Source organism: Onychostoma macrolepis, chromosome 06 (genome assembly GCF_012432095.1).
Source record: "Onychostoma macrolepis isolate SWU-2019 chromosome 06, ASM1243209v1, whole genome shotgun sequence".
Lineage (NCBI taxonomy): Eukaryota > Metazoa > Chordata > Actinopteri > Cypriniformes > Cyprinidae > Onychostoma > Onychostoma macrolepis.
In genome coordinates this window covers 33,671,193-33,690,438 of record NC_081160.1, presented here as the reverse complement: position 1 = coordinate 33,690,438, position 19,246 = coordinate 33,671,193, and the positions used below count along the sequence as shown (strand labels likewise).

General features: G+C 38.4%; 1 protein-coding gene across 6 annotated transcripts in view; it reads right to left on the bottom strand.

Annotated features, from left to right (window-relative positions):
* The window catches only part of caskb (calcium/calmodulin-dependent serine protein kinase b), a 60,456-nt gene that overhangs the window by 5,258 nt on the left and 35,952 nt on the right, over positions 1-19,246 (bottom strand). For 2 of the 6 annotated variants that reach the window (XM_058778204.1, XM_058778206.1), the window contains 12 exons: positions 11,601-11,789; positions 10,428-10,506; positions 10,267-10,352; positions 9,417-9,485; positions 9,239-9,307; positions 8,708-8,743; positions 8,131-8,169; positions 7,094-7,290; positions 6,902-7,017; positions 1,558-1,638; positions 657-737; positions 379-581 (listed from right to left, as the gene is read on the bottom strand). In XM_058778204.1, the coding sequence (XP_058634187.1) occupies positions 379-581; positions 657-737; positions 1,558-1,638; positions 6,902-7,017; positions 7,094-7,290; positions 8,131-8,169; positions 8,708-8,743; positions 9,239-9,307; positions 9,417-9,485; positions 10,267-10,352; positions 10,428-10,506; positions 11,601-11,789 (1,245 nt within the window). The remainder of the gene's footprint in view (positions 1-378; positions 582-656; positions 738-1,557; positions 1,639-6,901; positions 7,018-7,093; positions 7,291-8,130; positions 8,170-8,707; positions 8,744-9,238; positions 9,308-9,416; positions 9,486-10,266; positions 10,353-10,427; positions 10,507-11,600; positions 11,790-19,246) is intronic. The other 4 variants (XM_058778207.1, XM_058778209.1, XM_058778205.1 and 1 more) reach the window with 3 other exon arrangements.

The following is a 19,246-nucleotide window of genomic DNA, read 5'->3' as shown; positions in this document are numbered from 1 at the left end:
TAAATCATCTTTCCATTGATGTATGGTTTGTTAGGATCGGACAATATTTGTCTGAGATACAACTATTTGAAAATCTGGAATCTGAGGGAGCAAAAAAATCTAAATATTGAGAAAATCACCTTTAAAGTTGTTCAAATGAAGTTCTTAGCAATGCATATTACTAATCAAAAATGAAGCTTTGATATATTTACGGTAGGAAATTTACAAAATATCTTCATGGAACATGATCTTTATTTAATATCCTAATGATTTTTGGCATAAAATTAAAATGTATAATTTTGAGCCATACAATGTATTGTTGGCTATTGCTGCAAATATAGCTGCTGCTTATGACTGCTTCTGTGCTGCAGGGTCAGGAATGAGGAGATGCGTCCGTACCTGCGGCTCCACGTCTAGGATGGCCACCATGCCCTGCTCGTGGATCTTGCGGATGGTCTCGAGGCGCGTGCCGTACATGGCGTCCTCGTGGCTGCCGTACTCCAGGTAATCGTTGTTGGAGATGTCCTGCATCATCTGGTCATGTGACACAAAGAAGTAGTTCTTGCCGTTCTCCTCGTCTTTCTTCGGAGGTCTGGTGGTGTCTGTCGGAGAGAGCGAGCGGTCAGTGATGGGCGGCTCATCGCAAGCTGCATCACGCGTGACGGAGCGGCTCTTACGTGGGATGGGATACGCGAATCTGTCGGGATGTTTTGCCATGAGAGTGTTCTTGATGTGTCTCCGGCCAACGCCGTGAGCTCCTGCAGACACACAAATCAGCGCCTTCGTCAATATCAACTTGATCGCACAGATACTACTAGAACTGAACTGAGCTGGATGATGACATCACTGAATCAACGATGAACTGCCTTTAACTGAAAATTGAGTGTTTACTGTTGTGCTTCTGCATTACTGACACACTATTTTTCATATTTGGATAGTTCACCCAAAAATGAAAATTCCGTCATGAATTACTCACCCTCATGTCGTTCCAAACCCGTAAACCCTTCGTTCATCTCCAGAACACAAATCAAGATATTTTTGATGAACTCCGAGCTCTCTGACCCTCCGTAGACAGCAAGGACACGATCAAGACTCAGAAACATAGCAAGGAGATATGAATGTGACATCAGTGGCTCAACCTTAGTTGTATGAAGCTACAAGAATACTTTTTGTGTGCAAAGAAAACAAAAATAACAACTTTATTCAACAATTCTGTTGCCACTGATGTCACATGGATTATTTTAATGATATCCTTGCTATGTTTCTGAGTCTTGATCGTGTCCTTGCTGTCTACGGAGGGTCAGAGGTCTCGGAGTTCATCAAAAATATCTTGATTTGTGTTCTGGAGATGACCGAAGGGTTTACGGGTTTGGAACGACATGAGGGTGAGTAATTCATGACAGAATTTTCATTTTTGGGTGAACTATCCCTTTAATACTGTAAAGCTGCTATATAAATAAAGGTGACTTGACTACTGAACTGAACAATGACTGAATAATCTGTCATAGAATCTAATTCCCTGTTTGTTTCTTTGAATCGATCGGTATTGTACAGAAATAAATGGAGGTGAGCTCTTACCCAGCAGCACCAGCGTTTTCCTCTTGAACGCCGGCAGCTTCACCACCTCTTCATACGTCACCAGATCTAGTTGGTCAAAGACTAGAGGAACGAGAGACATGATCAGTGAGACGCACTGCGTGACGCCTGACGGGCGGTAGTGTGAATCAGCAGGAAATGATGTCATTCAGATGTGATAAGAGCTGGTGAGAGGTTTGCTTTAAGATGTCTTTGAATGAAATGAGCTGAGATTCTGTCCTCACTGGCTCGACCTCGTGACTTTGATTCTTCAGTGGAACATGAAATGAGACGTTTAGCAGAATGTGCATGCTGCTCTTTCACAGCAGATAATCAAACATACTTCACATTTCCATGCGTTCCTCAGCAAACTACAGAATATTCTTCTGAAGGTCCCCGTCTGTGTTCAGAGCGACACGAGGACGAGTGAATGACGACAGAACGTTCACTAGTGAGGGTGAAAGCTCCTGTAAAGCTGGAATACACCACAGCACATCTGCCCTGATTTTTGCCCAATTTTATAGTCAATTGTTGAAGATCAGACCAGTGTCAGACTTGAGTTGATCGATTGCACAAAAAAAATCGCGGAGAGTTTAATGGACACAGAATCTGATTCCAACCAGTCAGACGATATTAAACATGTTTGAACATATCGTTTTGATTTGTCACGTCTCAAAGCAATGAGACGTGTGTTTCTGTGCAAGTTTGTTGTGTCTGTTTGTAGCTTGTTTGCAATCATGTGATCCTGATGACGCGCAAAATTCAGATGCAATGAAAATGAAATGGAAAGTCCGTACTGTACTGGTTTCAGAGAAAGGTATAAACAGAAACAGGGGGTGATAGTGGAACTGAGTAACAGGGGCCCTTGGCGATGGGGATAATGATATACTGATTATTAATATTATTAATATGATTGATGAGGTGTTGTGTCGTGAGGGGCTCAACATTTGGTGCTTCGCCCCTAAAGAGAAAATCACAACATATGTTGTGATCCTTTATGTTATGAAGAGGAGTGATTTTTCAACTAAATTCAAATGCTTTTTCTGCCCTGGAGGCGGTGGACATAAGCTAAGCAACTAACCCTGATTGCAAACAAGCTATTTTGAAAGAGAATCCCGCATTTATATGAGGGACGCGGGATACATGTCACTCCTGAATCTGTGCTGCATGGTCAGGGAATGTGGCCGGAAATTCTGAATTGATTATAGCCTTTGAAAGCGAGCAAACAGCGCTTCCATATAATCACTAAAAAGCTATCACTCACAATTTATCGCAATATCACAATGTTCCGTTATAATCAATGAAGCTACTTAGATTTTTTTTTGGTCTTGTTTCCAGCCAAAATACCTACAAATTCTTAAATCAAGAAGGATTTTGTAGACAAGACAAAGTCAAAATGAAGTGAGTTTTTGCCTGAAACAAGCAAAATAATCTGCCAATGGGGTAAGCAAAATAATCATATATTCAATATTCATTTTAAACAGAAAACAAGATTATTTTGCTTACCCCATGTCTAGAAAATCCTTCTTGATTTAAGAATTTTGAGATATTTTGCCTGGAAACAGAGTGAATTCTGACCGTCTCACGCTGAATGCATAAGTGTTGGCAGCCCTGTATCTATTTATATATTTCTTTATTAATATCTTAATATATTATTATATCTTATATTAACCATTTGCACACACAAGCATTATCCGACTCGGCAGACGCAGGTTTACGAGCCACTTTTTCCTGAATTATTCAGTCAATTTCTTGCCTTTTCCCCCCTTATAAACAACAAATTCGTACACAATAAAAGCTCCTTGTGGTTTCTCCGTTTGAGCATCCATAAACAACACAAAACACAGGCATTTTGAGTTTCTGCTAGCGGCTCCTATTCAGAAAAATCACGTCCTGCTCTCCAGCTGTATTTCGCGCCACAGCAATGATGTCTTGTGCAAACAACCTACTTTACGTACTTCAATATGAACTAATGATGAGTTGAGGCATGTACTAATCACAGATGAATTGATATGATTTGGGTTGTAGTTAAAGCTCTTGATTAGTACATGTCTTAACTCATTGTTAGATCATATTAAAGTAATATTGAATCGAGCTATTAGCACATGGTTATCATGTACTATTATTTGAAAGCAGTGTGAAGTTAAAGTGGTGTAGTGCGTTCCAGCATTAGTGGAGCTCCTGCTCGATCCACACCCGAGTCATCAGTGCTTCTCAATATGACGTGATTCTGAGGAGGTTCTACAGCCCTCACAGGAAGTGACTGAAGCAACACAACACTGTCAATCACATCGACTGATTACAGCATCAGATCTCACAAAAACACTAAACTCATGCCATTACTAGTCACTTGGTTGACATGGGTAACATTACAAGTACAAACACAACAACCGCTTGTTACTTTAGCAAAAGGAGATCGACACGATTAGTTACTTACATGCGGGAGGCCATTAAAGGGAGACAGCATGTAAAATGGACAGGGGTCAGTTAAACACACATTAAAACACACACACACGCACACACACACACACACACACACACACACACACGAGCAGCGCTGGAGAGAACGACACACATGAGCCATGCGCTCACAAATAACACACTCATCCAGCGCACACACACACACACACACACACACACACACACGAGCAGCGCTGGAGAGAACGACACACATGAGCCATGCGCTCACAAATAACACACTCATCCAGCGCACACACACACACACACACACACACACACACACACACACGAGCAGCGCTGGAGAGAACGACACACATGAGCCATGCACTCACAAATAACACACTCATCCAGCGCACACACACACACACACACACACACACACACACACGAGCAGCGCTGGAGAGCGACACACATGAGCCATGCGCTCACAAATAACACACTCATCCAGCGCGCACACACACACACACACACACACACACACACGAGCAGCGCTGGAGAGAACGACACATGAGCCATGCGCTCACAAATAACACACTCATCCAGCGCACACACACACACACACACACACACACACACCACTCTGCTGTTACACAACAACACAACCAGCAGAGAAACAATATCACAACCAGCAGAACAGTTTTGTTGTGGTCACGACGCTTGGACTCATGGGAATGTGATCATCTCGTCACTACAAGACATTATTTTGAGTCCATGAGATCAGAAAGAACCAGGGATTATATTAAATGAAGATGATGAATAAAATAACATTTTCATTCAGGTTTATTACAAACGACAAAGCAGCATAATTATATCATATCATATTAAACCTCATAGCTGCAACATTATTTAACAAGTCTGCGTAATTATTAACATATAATAATTTAATAATATATCTTCCCAAGAAATACAGTATCTTGTAAACAACTATTCCTCTTTGAGGGTATCGACGTGTATTTATGGGAATTTAACATGCATTATAATATTTCATTTCAGTTAGAGTACGGTAGTCATTAATATATTTGTATGTTTAATTATAAAGATATAATTAGTGGTGTTTTGCAAATAATTTGGTGTCTCTGAATGAATTATTTCATTGAATAAATCACAACGCAGCACTTTCATATCGCGAGGTCATGTCGTAACTGACAAAATGATCTTGTGGACTCTAAATAATATCCTGTGGTCATGACACGCGTCACGGCCTCAACACAACTGAGTGAGCAGTGAAGCCATGTTCAGTGTGTGTCAGCAGGTGGCAGCGTCTCTCTGATCTGATCTGGTGTCAGGAGGTCACAGAGAGGTCAGCGGAGTCTCACACACACACACTTCAGCATCGACAGACATCCAGTCTCAAAGATTTACAGTCAACATTCATGAAAATATGGTTTAAAATATATCTACTGCTATTTACTTACCCATTTTAGATTATTAAAAAGCTCTATTTAAAACTGTGTGTGTGTGCGTGCTGTGAAGACAGCTGTCAGGTGAGCAGGTAAGTGTGTGTGTGTGTGTGTGTGTGTGTGTGTGTGTGTGTGGTTTATGAGGAGACAAATTTGTATAATGACAGGGGTATGACAGAGGTATTACAATGTGAAGGTGTTTTATGAGGACACTAACCTTAACACTTAAAAAACATACTAAGCACGTGTTCACACTTGGTGTCTTTTTTAGTCAGTGTTTTGGTTACAAATATCAGCTGAGGGCATCTTTAACAACAGCTGCAACAGTAGCCTAGTGTGTGCTGCAGAAATGTTGAGAAAGAGTAAAAAGTTGGCTCTTGAAGTTAAAGGGGAGGGTAATGTCGGTTTCACAAAGACGTTTGTGGGTGTGTGACATTATACGTATGCTTACAACTATTTGTGACCCTGCAGCACAGAAGCAGTCATAAGCAGCAGCTATATTTGCAGCAATAGCCAACAATACATTGTATGGCTCAAAATTATACATTTTTCTTTTATGACAAAAATCATTAGGATATTAAGTAAAGATCATGTTCCATGAAGATATTTAGTGAATTTCCTACCGTAAGTATATAAAAACTTCATTTTTGATTAGTAATATGCATTGCTAAGAACTTCATTTGAACAACTTTAAAGGAGATTTTCTCAATATTTCAGTGGAAAGATGATTTATTCAGCTTTCAGATGATGTAGAAATCTCAATTTTGATACATTGACTGGTTTTGTGGTCCAGGGTCACATTTAGTCCAGGAGCTCTTGTTGGATGATGCACGGTTTGCAGCATATTTTAGACTAGATAGAGTTTTGTGCTCATATCATACAACTCCTTGTGCTTCGAAACTAGTACGATCTGTCTACCAGCTATCTTCTCCATTTTTCTTGCTAATAATAATAATAATAATTCCTTACATTTATATTGCGCTTTTCTGGGCACTCAAAGCGCTTTACATAGAAGGAGGGGAATCTCCTCAACCACCATGTTGTTTTTGTTGTTATGGAAATTGGTCATTGGTCAAAAGGCGCTTGACGCAGGGCGTGTTTTTTCAGAAAAGCTGATCTTTTTTCACCTTGAAAAGACGCTCAGAGCTGCAGAAAAAGACGCCGGCGGTGGCGGTTTAAAAAGCACTCAGGACTTTTTTGAAAACATGGTTTACTCCATAGGATTAATGTAAAACAGACGCCGGCAGCTTCAAAAAAGACGCGTTTGTTTTTTGAAATCTAAAAATGGCTGTAGTCTCCTGTAAGGGGTAGGTTTAGGTGTAGGGTTGGTGTAGGACAATAGAATATACGGTCTGTACAGTAGAAGAAGCATTACGCCTATGGAGAGTCCCCACAAGGATAGCAAACCAGACGTGTGCGTGTGTGTGTGTGTGTGTGTGTGATTATTCTGCTGATGTCATGATGACGGACAGTCCGCTGCTCATTACCTGCGTTGTGTTTGGCTAAGTATTTGTCTTTATACTGTTTCTTCTTCTTGCCGAACCATGTACAGCTGGCCTGCTGCTCCTGCTTGGTCTTCTCCATCGCTATACACGCCACACGCCTGATGAACACACACACACACACGCATGAGACCAGGCCTCGCTCACATGAGTCCAGCTGTGGTCTGTGTTTCTCACCACTCCTGCAGCTCCGGCGAGGGAATGAGGCCGGCCGTGCCGTTCTTGGTGTTCTCCAGTTTGCCCTGCCACCAGTTATGATCGTCCTTACTGATGATCTGAATGATGTCGCCCACCCGGAAACGAATGCCGGCCTCTTTACAGGGAATCAGGTCGTCTTTAGCCGGATCGTACTCGAACTGCGCTCGAACGTAAATCTGCAGAAACACACGAGCGAGCGTTAGAAAAATAACAACGTGACAGCTGTCCATTCATCACTTCAACTAGTAAAGCCTATAATAAGGGCTGTCCATCAACTGCACATTTGATTGGAATAAAAATAATACAATAATCATTATTCTTATAATTACTCTTATCAGTAAGACACCATTTGTGACCCTGGACCACAAAACCAGTCATAAGGGTCAATTTTTGCAAATTGAGATTTATACATCATCTGAAAGATGAATAAATAAGCTTTCCATTGATGTATGGTTTGTTAGGATCGGATATCTATGTGTGTGTGTGAGAATATCTTCATGGAACATGATCTTTACTTAATATCCTAATGATTTTTGGCATAAAAGAAAAATGTATAATTTTGAGCCATACAGTGTATTGTTGGCTATTGCTACAAATATAGCTGTGCTGCTTATGACTGCTTTTGTGCTGCAGGGTCACATATCCAGTTAAAAAGCTCAATTTATTTCTGCATTGTTTAACATTTTGTCATTTTTTATAATTGAACAGGTTGAATTGACAGCCCTAGTTATAATGTAACTGTGTATAACACACACACACACACACACACACACTCAACCAATCAGATGTGAGCAAACCCCACTGACAGTCAGCACGGGCGTGTCTATGAAGCCAATCATCTGTGAGGGGCGGGGCCAATCACACTACTAGGACGGACACAGACGTGATTGGCAGGTGGGTTAGTGTCATGTACCACCACTATGGGATGCTGGGAGTCTATAAGCACCAACTAGAGAAGCAAAGCCTGATGGGAAATGAATCTAGCTCAACAGCTCTACTGGATCCGAGAAACTCACCTTCCGAAACATTTTATCCTTGACTGCAGGTCTGGAGATCTAAGGGTTTGAAAGCATCACACACACACACACACACATATCATGCAGTAGAACAGACTGACGTGGACAGGAAGTGACAGGATGCAGGAATCGCATTGTAAAGCAGTAGGGTGACGGGATGAACGTTAAAGGCCTATTCACACCCAACACAGACCTCTCTTTCACACGAACATATGCATTCAAAAATGTTCCCCATCATCAGCGACAAAAAAAATCTCCCGAGCAAAATTACATATCCAGACTGTTTTTATGAAGCTTTCAGCTGCCAATAAGAGAGCAGGACTCTGTTTATGATGTTCATCACATTTAATCAGTGCAGAAAAACCTCCAGAGTTTGACGGGATGTGCTTTAGCTCAGGTATGTGAACGTTTCTCAGAACGATGATGTAAACTGAAAAGCAACAGAGTCATGTGGTTGTCGGTGTGAAGAGATCTTCAGGTGGAGACACACACACAGACACACAGACACACAGACACACAGACACACACACACACACACACACACACACACACACACGACGGCAACACAGACACACACCTGTCTTCCTTTGGGCTGGATAGTTGATGGCAGATCCTGCACAGAGAAATTATTACCTTTATAAACCACTCACTTCCTACATGAACTATTCGTTTCAAACAAATAAACAAAGCTGATGGGCTCAAACTGTTAAAGGGATAGTTCACCCAAAAATGAAAGTTACCCCATGATTTACTCACCCTCAAGGCGGCCTTTATTCACCCCCTGGAGCCGTGTGAGGCACTTTTTATTATGGATGGATGCGCTTTATTGAACTACTGAAAAATAACAGCCATCCACTGCCATTTTAAAGCTTGGAAAAGCCGGGACGTTTTTAAATATAACTCAGATTGGATTCGTCTGAAAGAAGAGGGTGAGTAAATCATGGGGTAACTTTCATTTTTGGGTGAACTATCCCTTTAAGACATACATCCGTTTCACAATATCACACTGTTTACTGTTCAGAGCAACGCAAGAAAAGGCCTAAATCTTCATCTAAACCCATAATGCATTGAATCTAAGGGGTCTGGTGTGGTTTATTCGGAGTCTTACTAAGATGGAGCTGGTGACGCTGGAGTGGCCGTTCGCAGGAGACTGTCTGGGCAGATCAGGAGACTCTTTCTGAAACACCAGAGTAAAACAGAGTCAGAGACGCTCATGTGATCTTTACATTTTGTGTTAATATTCCGGGAGTGACCAGCGTGTGGCGCTCTAATGGAAAAACACTTACATCACAGGACAGAGACTGACTGCGGTAACTGGGCACGATTTTGAAGGTGATGCTGCCTCGCATCTCCCGCTTTTAGAAAACAAAACACAAACACGTTACTGACTAAAAACTGAACGCTGATGCAAACACAGTAACAAACACAGTAACCAAGAGTGCTCAATCAGAGACGTGTGGGTGTCTACTTATCCATATTTTAGGGACAAATTCATAACTAAAAGTGAGCTAAACCTGACAAAACCTCCTTTTGGGGATGTGCTTGTTTGTAAAACGGTTTAAAAATCCAGTAAATCCAGTTTTTGTTTAATGTAATAATGCACAGGTTTTCTGTCAGGGTTAGTGTGTGGTGTTAGTATTTATAATTAGCTGTGTAAGAAGGAAGTCCATGTAATATCCCTATTCAGAAAGCTGAGCAACCGTGTGTTTGTGTCACTTGTGCTTTCAGTATTAATCAGCATATTGAATGTCACAGGCCTGGTTTCACAGACAGGGCTTAGATGAAGGCTAGTCTCTTACAGCTGAAACATGCATTTTATTCTGGGACTAGGCTTAAGTCTCGTCTGTGAAACCGGTGGATAAAATCATATTGTACTTATTAAAACATCTGTTCTGTTGGCATGTTGTTGTCATTGATTAAATACGCTATGATGAGTAGTTTTGCGTTGGGACAGGAGGACTGGAGAAGGTGAAGTCCTCTCTGAGAGTTATCAGACGTGTCTGGCTGGTTTACTCGAATAGTTACCACTGAGTGACTCAGTCTTTGCTTTAGTTATGATCCTCATCTCTAGCACTAGTGTTTTGTTCTGTTGTCTCTCTATCACACTCACACACACACACACACACACACACACACCAGCATCTTCTGGAGCTGCTCCACCGTCTGATTGGCGACACTGATGCCGTTGATTTCACGAATCTCGTCTCCGATGTGCAGCGTCCCTGAGAAACGACAGCGTACGTGAGCACAGAGACACACAGACACACACACACACACACACACACACACAGCCGTACCCTGTCTGTGGATCATCCCGCCGTGCATGATTCTAGCCACGATGCAGTGGTTGAGATCGTTCATCTTCAGAGTGATGCCCTGTCAACACACAATCACACCCATGATATCAGCACAGCGCTTCACAGTCTTTCGCACGAGCATCCCGTCTCAGATCTTAAACTCACACTAGTCTTCAGCTGCTTATCACGGAATTAAAGCTGTTTTATAATTGATGAACTTTACCGTTATTGATCTGAACTAAAATAAAGATCTGAATAATATCACTACTGTCTTCTGTAGAGCTGCTTCATATTTGTTTACATCAATGATTATTATTTTCCTGTTTATTACAGTGAAGCTGCTTTGAAACTCTATATTGTATAAAGCGTTATAGAAATAAAGGAGACTTGACTAGACAACAGAGTCATAGTTTTGTCGATCTGTTGAACTAATTTAATTGTTTTATTGCACACTTTGCATGCAACACCATTACCACATGAGTTTCCATCCCATGAACACCGTGAGACACGAATGTGTTTACTGCTAGAAATCAATCAAATGAAAGTTTCAGAATGTGTATTTGTGAATATTTATGTATTTTTATCTGTTTTTAATTTGCCTCTTTACTTTTTATCATCTCTCTCATGTATATTTTTCTGTTCTGTAAGATAATGTGCCACTCACTGTTCATGAATTTTAAATAATGGGAAAAATGTTTTTTTTTTGTTTAGTTTTTTGGAAATTGTGGTAACAGGGTTGCAAAGCTCCTCCAAAACCATTGTAGGTTACACTTTATTTTAAAAAGTCCTTGTTACACTGTAATTACTCATTTAAGTACCGAGTAATATTAATTAACTACATGTACTTACTATATGGTTAGGGTTTGGCTTAGGGTTACTTGCATGTAATTATGCATCATTTATTGTTATTAGTAAGTACATGTAACATGTGTAACGAGTGTTAGCCCATTGTAAAATAAAACAGCTCATTAAACATTTACTCTGAGCTCCAGAGCTGGAAACATTTTTGTTTCAAGGTCTATGTTGGGCCTGATCATGGAAAGTAATCTTTTATAATGTTACTGGTACATCATTCTGTTAGAGTCTGTTATACACACGAGCTTCTCTTAGACGATCTGACAGCGGTCGCTCATGAAACAGCAGTAACTCGAGTGTGTGTGTGTGACTGGGTACCATGGGCTCGTCCGTGTTCTTCTGGAACTGCACCAGGCGCACACGCGTGACGTTCTCCAGGTCCATGTCACCGTTGATGCTCTCAGGCGAGTCTCCATTTAGGTAAGGAGACGTGGGCGGAGGTGTCACTCGCAACGCCTCGTCGCTGTAAACCTCATGAGCCACAACATCGTGAGTCTGCAGCAGCGCCTGCGACAGAAACACACACTCAGCATCTGCAGCGTCACACGCTCATCTCTGAACCACAGCATCCTCAGCATCTTCGCAGATCAGAGCTCCTCTGCACCGACTGTGAGCGCAAATCAGAATAATACAGCCACGACTGCAACATACATGCATCATGTGTGCGCATGCAAATTAATTACACTTCCCACGCCTGCAGTTTATCACAGGTTTAGTGTGTGTGTGTGAGTGTGATCACTTGTTTGTTTGGTCAATAGAGTAATAACACAAGCAAGATCATCTCACATCTGAACAGAAAACAAAACCACACGGCAGAGAAAAACGTCTAACACTTCAGATTCACAAAAGTCATTTGAAACGTCAATGCAAACATTAAATTACTTAAAGTAAACATGATACATATAATGCATTTACATTTAGTCATTTAGCAGACGCTTTTATCCAAAATGACTTACAAACGAGGACAATGGAAGCAATCAAAACCAAGAAAAGAGGAATGATATGCAAGTGCTGTGACCAGTCTCAGTTAGCTTAACACAGTACACTAGCAAGGTTTTTATTACATGTGACCCTGCAGCACAAAAGCAGTCATAAGCAGCAGCTATATTTGTAGCAATAGCCAACAATACATTGTATGGCTCAAAATTATCCATTTTTCTTTTATGCCAAAAATCATTAGGATATTAAGATCATGTTCCATGAAGATATTTTGTACATTCCTTACCATAAATATATCAAAACTTAATTTTTGATTAGTAATATGCATTGCTAAGAACTTCATTTGAACAACTTTAAAGGTGATTTTCTCAATATTTAGATTTTTTTGCACCCTCAGATTCCAGATTTATAAATAGTTGTATCTCAGCTAAATATTGTCAGATCCTAACAAACCATACATCAATGGAAAGATGATTTATTCAGCTTTGATGATGTATAAATCTCAATTTTGATACATTGACATGTTTTGTGGTCCAGGGTCACATATAATAAATAAAAAGAAAACAATAGAAAAAGAATAGAGCAAGCTTAGAGGCCTTTTTTCTTTTTTGTTGTTGTTAATTGCATAATAAATAAAAAGAAAACAAATAGATAGAATACAAAAAGATTAGAGAAGTTTTTTTTTTTTTTTTAAAGAAAGCAAGCAGTTAGTGAATAAATAGAGTTCAAGTCTAAAAGGGGCAAGTTTTTTTTTTAAAGAATAAAATTAGAATAGAGTGCTAGAGTTAGAGGGTCAAATAAAGACAAATTTATATAATGCATCATATAAATGCAAAACTTCAACAATTAAAGTTACCTGGTTAATATGTTAATAAATAATAGATAACCAACATATTTCTACACACATTTTATGTAGTATAAATTTGCACGAGTTACCGCATCAAGTACAAACATGAATTAACAATCAACAACACTGTATTTATTAATTAACATTAATCTGGATTATCGCGTGCTGTTCATTGTTAGTTCATGAAACCTAATGAACTAATGCTTTATTGTAAATATCAAATATTATTCTCAGTCTGGACTATGAAGGGAACCAGCAGCAAAAATGACAAATAATAATATAAAAATATATAAAGAACCGTTCTTAAAAACTGTAAAGTCATCAATATATGTGTTAACATTATGTTAATTTGTTATTTTAAAGCAAGTAATTGTCAGTTTAAGCTGTGAATCAAGATAATCAGGATGATCTGAACTGAAGAACCTAACACACTTTAAAGCAGATCACACTCAAATCTCCTCAACACGGCAAAGTACAGCAGGAAGCGGCTGCTATCCCAGAATTCCTCACCCGTGTTTTCCAGAGCAGGTACTCTGTGTCCGTGTTCACTGTGTGTGTGTAGAACTCCATGAGCAGATCAGATAAGTGCGGATCTCCCCTCTTTCAACACTTTCTCTGAAGTGTTTCCCTCAATCCGACGGCCGCTCTATAACGCCTCCCTCCCTCCCCACACACACACACACACACACACACTCACGGCTCATCCCGTCTCCCTCGCTGACCCGTGTCTCTGTGCATTAAAGCGCCGCCGGCTGTCGAAGCAGCTGCTCGTTTCACTGCAGCTTTACAGTTCAAGTGGCTCGACGTGAAAAGGCTGAATGTCACCAAAACGTCAATATTTCACACCAAAATCAAAAGAAAGAGATCTCAAATTGTATTTAATTTTAGGACCATTTTTAGGACCATTAGAAGTTTTTTGCACTGTGACATTATTTTCATGACAATTAAACACATTTTAACCCAAACATAATTATTGCTGTAATGTGGACCAGGACTAATTATATTTAATATAGTGCTGTCAAAAGATTAATCGCATCCAAAATAAAAGTTGTTGTTTGCATAATATATGTGTGTGTTCTGTGTATATTTATTATGTATATATAAATACACACACATACAGTCAGGGCCTAAAATTAACACTCGCCAAGCGCCAAATGTGAGTAAAAATCTGCGTTGGCGAGCACATGCAACAGTGTCAGTCGCCAGTTGGCGGGTACAACTTTTATGAAATATTACAATGCAATGTAGTGAAAACAACAGCCAGTTTTAAAGAGATTCGCCGTTTCTGACATAAGCGACAAGAGCGAATCAAATAATAGATAGAAACGGGCCGATACGGTCAGAGCAGTGTGATGGCCAGCTTGTCCCTAGACACGGTTCTAATCACTTTTACCTGAGAAGATATTGCTGCTTCATTTCGGAAGATTAACTTTTCTTTATTCTTCATAACCCGACACGTAGGAAACGGTGCAGTGCAGTATATAGTTTGAAAGCTGCGCGTTCGGCTGAACACATACACAGAGCCGCTTCAGACAGCGCACCAGCAGCGCTTCAGCGGACGATAACACACACAATTATGTCAAAATACACGGTTTTGGCGAGTTACCTCGTAAACGTAGTCTTAAATGAGTTCTAAAGTCTTAAATGACCATAAAGAGTTTGGAGAAAATCGAATATGTGTCAGATCCGCGTCATGTGCGTCAGGTTTTAAAGAGACAGCGCTGATTTAAAGTCAAACCTGCTGAAGTCTGTCATTGATGGAAATCAAAGAACAAAAGAAAAAGAGAAATCACTCGACTGTTCTAGTCGCTGGTTAACTTTTGTAGCTTGAATAAAGATTCATCTTTATAGTTTATGCATATACAATTTATAGTTTATGTGAAGATTGTTTTAAAAACACTTAAATTAAAAGTTGTTATATATTTCAGAGCCTATTAAATGTTAAAAATAATGGCTTTAAATTATACTGTAATGTTGAATGGCTAAAATGAATAGGTAAAATTGAGGGACAATGCATTTAATCGAGACACCAGTAGCAGGACAAATTAAAAACATTGTAAAAATGTTTAGTCATTGTAGTAGTAATAACTGCCTGTTTTTGCAAAAAGAGTTTCATGGCCGGTAGAAAAACATTTTGGCCTGTAAATGTTATCACGCCACGACCACTGGCTGGTGTGGCAAAACGTTTGATTTAGGCCCTGCATACAGTATATATTTTGAAAACATTTATTTATGTATTTACATGTCTATATTTATATTCATAAATAAATATATTTAATATATAAACATAACGTATTTTTCTGAAATATATACATGCATGTGTGTGTATTTATATATAAATAATAACTATACACAGCACACATACATATATTATGCAAATAAAAACTTTTATTTTGCATGCGATTAATTGTGATTTAATATTTCATTTAAATGACAAAATGAATATACATTTTGTCATTTAAATGTCATAAAAGCTGTATCTTTTACAAATGCAATAAGTATACATCATGCTAGAATTTATTGTACTGAATTTATGTTGCTTTTAACAGGGTTTCTGCAGGTTTTATGAAGGTAAATTTAAGACTTTAAGACCGTTTTTAAAACCAAGTAAAGAAAATTTAAGCATTAAAATGAAGAAAACACATTATATAAAATAAATAGCTTTAAGGCTCTGCTCTACAAATGCATAAGAATAAGTACACAAATAAGTTTTGTTTTCTGAAAAATTGTTCAAAATAAAGTGAGTTTATGATTAAATTAAATTAATTAATTAAAACAAGAACAAATATCTGTCAATGGACTCAGAAAATCAGCTTAATCCACGAAGAAAATACGTTTTTTTCCTCATTTGTTCTTGTTTTAATCATAAACTCACTTTATTTTGATCAATTTCTCAGAAAACAATACAGGGTTTCTGCAGGACTTTTAAGCTCAAATTTAAGACTTTTTAAGACCTGCACAAATAAAATTAATACCATATGAGCAGGGTAGGGCAATGTCTATGGTAAACTATTAAACTGTAAAATGACTGTAAAAAGCATGATTTACAGTTCAGATACAAGAGTTCAGGAAAACAAAACATTTTATAAAATGATACACTTCACATTTCAGCCTTTAAACCATTTTTTAAGAAAATGGATGAGTCAAAAATATTAATTACATTAATTTAAACAAGTATTAGCAATAAATTATTATATTAATTAAATAACATACAAACACATTTTACCGTTTAGATTTTTATAATGAATTATCTTCTTATTGACCCACCAGTTCACATTTACAGCTCTGCGTGTTTGCAGGGTAAAAACATGGGTCGATTTTCACATTGGTCTGAACAAAAAACCTAATGTTCCTGCAGTTCTAGGACCCTATTTTTTGGGACAGCGCTATCTACTCCAACAGAGGAGACCAGATTCAAACATTAAACAAACAGATGCAAAGACTAGATCCATGGAAACTATTCATTTTTTATCTTTCCATCTTATTTTTAATGTAAGAGCTAGCGTGAACCGTTTGAGGGGGAGTCAGCAATCTCCATTTAGCCTTTTTAGCTGTGCAAAACAGTTCATTGTGATGCTGGATGTTGTAAATTAGTATTTGTATTCAAATTATTTTACATTTATTGAAGTACTAATAATCACACCAATTTGTACCGCAAGTGTTTTACCATTTACTGCACTTTAAGTTTGTCACACATCAGACGTGAAGCGCCATGCTAATGAACTGAAGTCTCTTACAGACACAAGCCTTTCTTTCCAAGAAAACTGAATTTAAAACCAGAATATATAGAATATATTGAAATTAGGTTAAATATTTCAAGAGGGTTACCAACGGGTATGTTTAGGGTTAGGAGTTGGTTAGGACAATAATTAAGTGTATACAATTAAACAACTACATAATTACTTAAAAAATAATAATATACAGAATTGAATAGCAAGTGCTATAAAATAGTATGAGCCACTAATATTTGGTCATTTAGCAGATGCTTTTATCCAAAGCGACTTATAAATGAGGACAATGGAAGCAATCAAAATCAACAAAAGAGCAATGGTATGCAAGTGCTATAACAAGTCTCAGTTAGCTTAATGCAGTACACATAGCAAGGTTTTTTTTTTTTTTTTTTTTAAAGAATAGAATTAGAATAGAGAGTGCTAGAGTTAGAGGGTCAAATAAAGATGGAGGAGATGTGTTTTTAGACGATTCTTGAAGATGGCTAAGTACTCAGCTGCTGGGATTGAGTCGGGCAGGTCATTCCACCAGGAAGGAACAGTTAATGTAAAAGTCTGTGAAAGTGATTTTGTGCCTCTTTGGGATGAACAATAAAGCGATGTTCACTTGCAGAATGTAAGCTTCTAGAGGCACATAAGTCTGAAGTAATTAATTAATGAGGTAAAGGGGTGCAGAGCCAGTGGTCGTAGCTATTGGTAGCCAGTGCAAATTGATAAACAGAGGTGTGATGTTCTTCATTCTTTCTTACATTATTTTTGGCTCATTAAAAATTAATCTTGCTGCATGTTCTGGATTAAGTGTAACGGTTTGATAGAACTGGCTGGAAGACCTGACATAATACATACATACAAAAAATAAATAAATAAAATAATTTAAAATATATATATATATATAGGGTCCTAGAAATCCGGTTCTGAAACTACAGCCTCCGGTATTGCATGAATACACTACTCACAACAACAGCCTTATTGAACATGCGCATTCATTCTCTGCCAGCAGGAGGCGCTTTCGAACAGTTTCCGCGGTAACAGCAGAACACAAAGCAGCACCGGACTTTGAAACGTGCTGCGCTCATATTTATTTATAGCTTTTTGAAGTTTAATTGTCACATTAAACTGCACCGTGATTCTGGTCTGTACCCAAATTTAAGACCTCTTGAAATCATCATTAAGACTTTCTTGTACAATTTAAGACTTTTTATGACCTTAAATTTGATAAAGTAAATTTAAGACATTTTAAGACTTTTTAAGGACCCGCGGAAACCCTGCAATATGTCAGATCTTTATTTTTCATTTCCAGTAAATTTATGTTGATTGACTGTATTAATTTTTAGCAATACATGCAACATTTAATGCCACGACTTTATGAATTAACGACTTTCTGCTCTGATTTAAGACCTTTTTAAAGTCTTAATTTGTGGAAGGGTGAATTTAGACTTTTTAAGACCCCTGGATTAATAGAAATCGCTTGTTTGATTTGCATGACTGCATTACAGTACACAAATTTACAGGATAACATTTATTTTTGTTAGGGCTGCACGATTTGGATAAAAAATCTAATTGCGATTTTTCTGATCAAAATTGCGATTTGCGATTTAAAATGTGATTTATTACTATTTCATAAAAGAGCTAAAGGTTTGTTATGGTGGTTCTAACAGCACCAAAGAAAGACCAAGCATAATCACAAACTATGCTACACTGTGCTACTGTTTATTTAAAACCTCAAACATTGTGTCCATTTTTTTTTTTTTTTTATAAAGTTGTCAGGATGCAAACATGTCATGACATTAAGAACTACAGTATCTTAATTAAAGTTAAATTAACAATTATATATAAAATCTTAAACTTTTAAGAACCCAAACACACTGTACTTTCGGCAGGTTTTACGCCCGTTTCACACACGCTCCGTTTGCGGTGCATATTTGTTTCCGCGCCCATGTTAACGGATTGAAGCGTTCTCACTGCATGCGGTTGCGGTCCGGCGGTGCTTTCCTGGAGCGGTGCGTCTGCAGCACGCGCTGAATTAAAGTGACAGCGCTTTGTTCACGGTAAAAATGAACATGGATTGACATGGAAATGTAGTAATTTCCCAATAAATCGATATAATTAAAGTCTACTATGTTTCACAGGCTTCTTGGCTTGGTTTAAAACAAATAAAAGTGCACTTTTAGATAAACAAGGCAACATATGCACTTGTGTCCTGTGGAGGTAGAAAAACAAAGTTCTTTAAGACCCGCGGGACTGTTCGTAATAAAGATTTAAATGTAAAAGGCAGGAGAGCCGACTGTTTCTGTCAGTGGTAAGTTTTAATTTAAAATATAGGCTATATGCTGTGTTTAAATGTTTCCATTTACTTGAGCAACTTAATATACAAATCTAGAAGCCAAATTCATTGAATACGTTGTATTAATTGAGTTTAAACATGAATATGTCTATGAAAGATTGTGTAA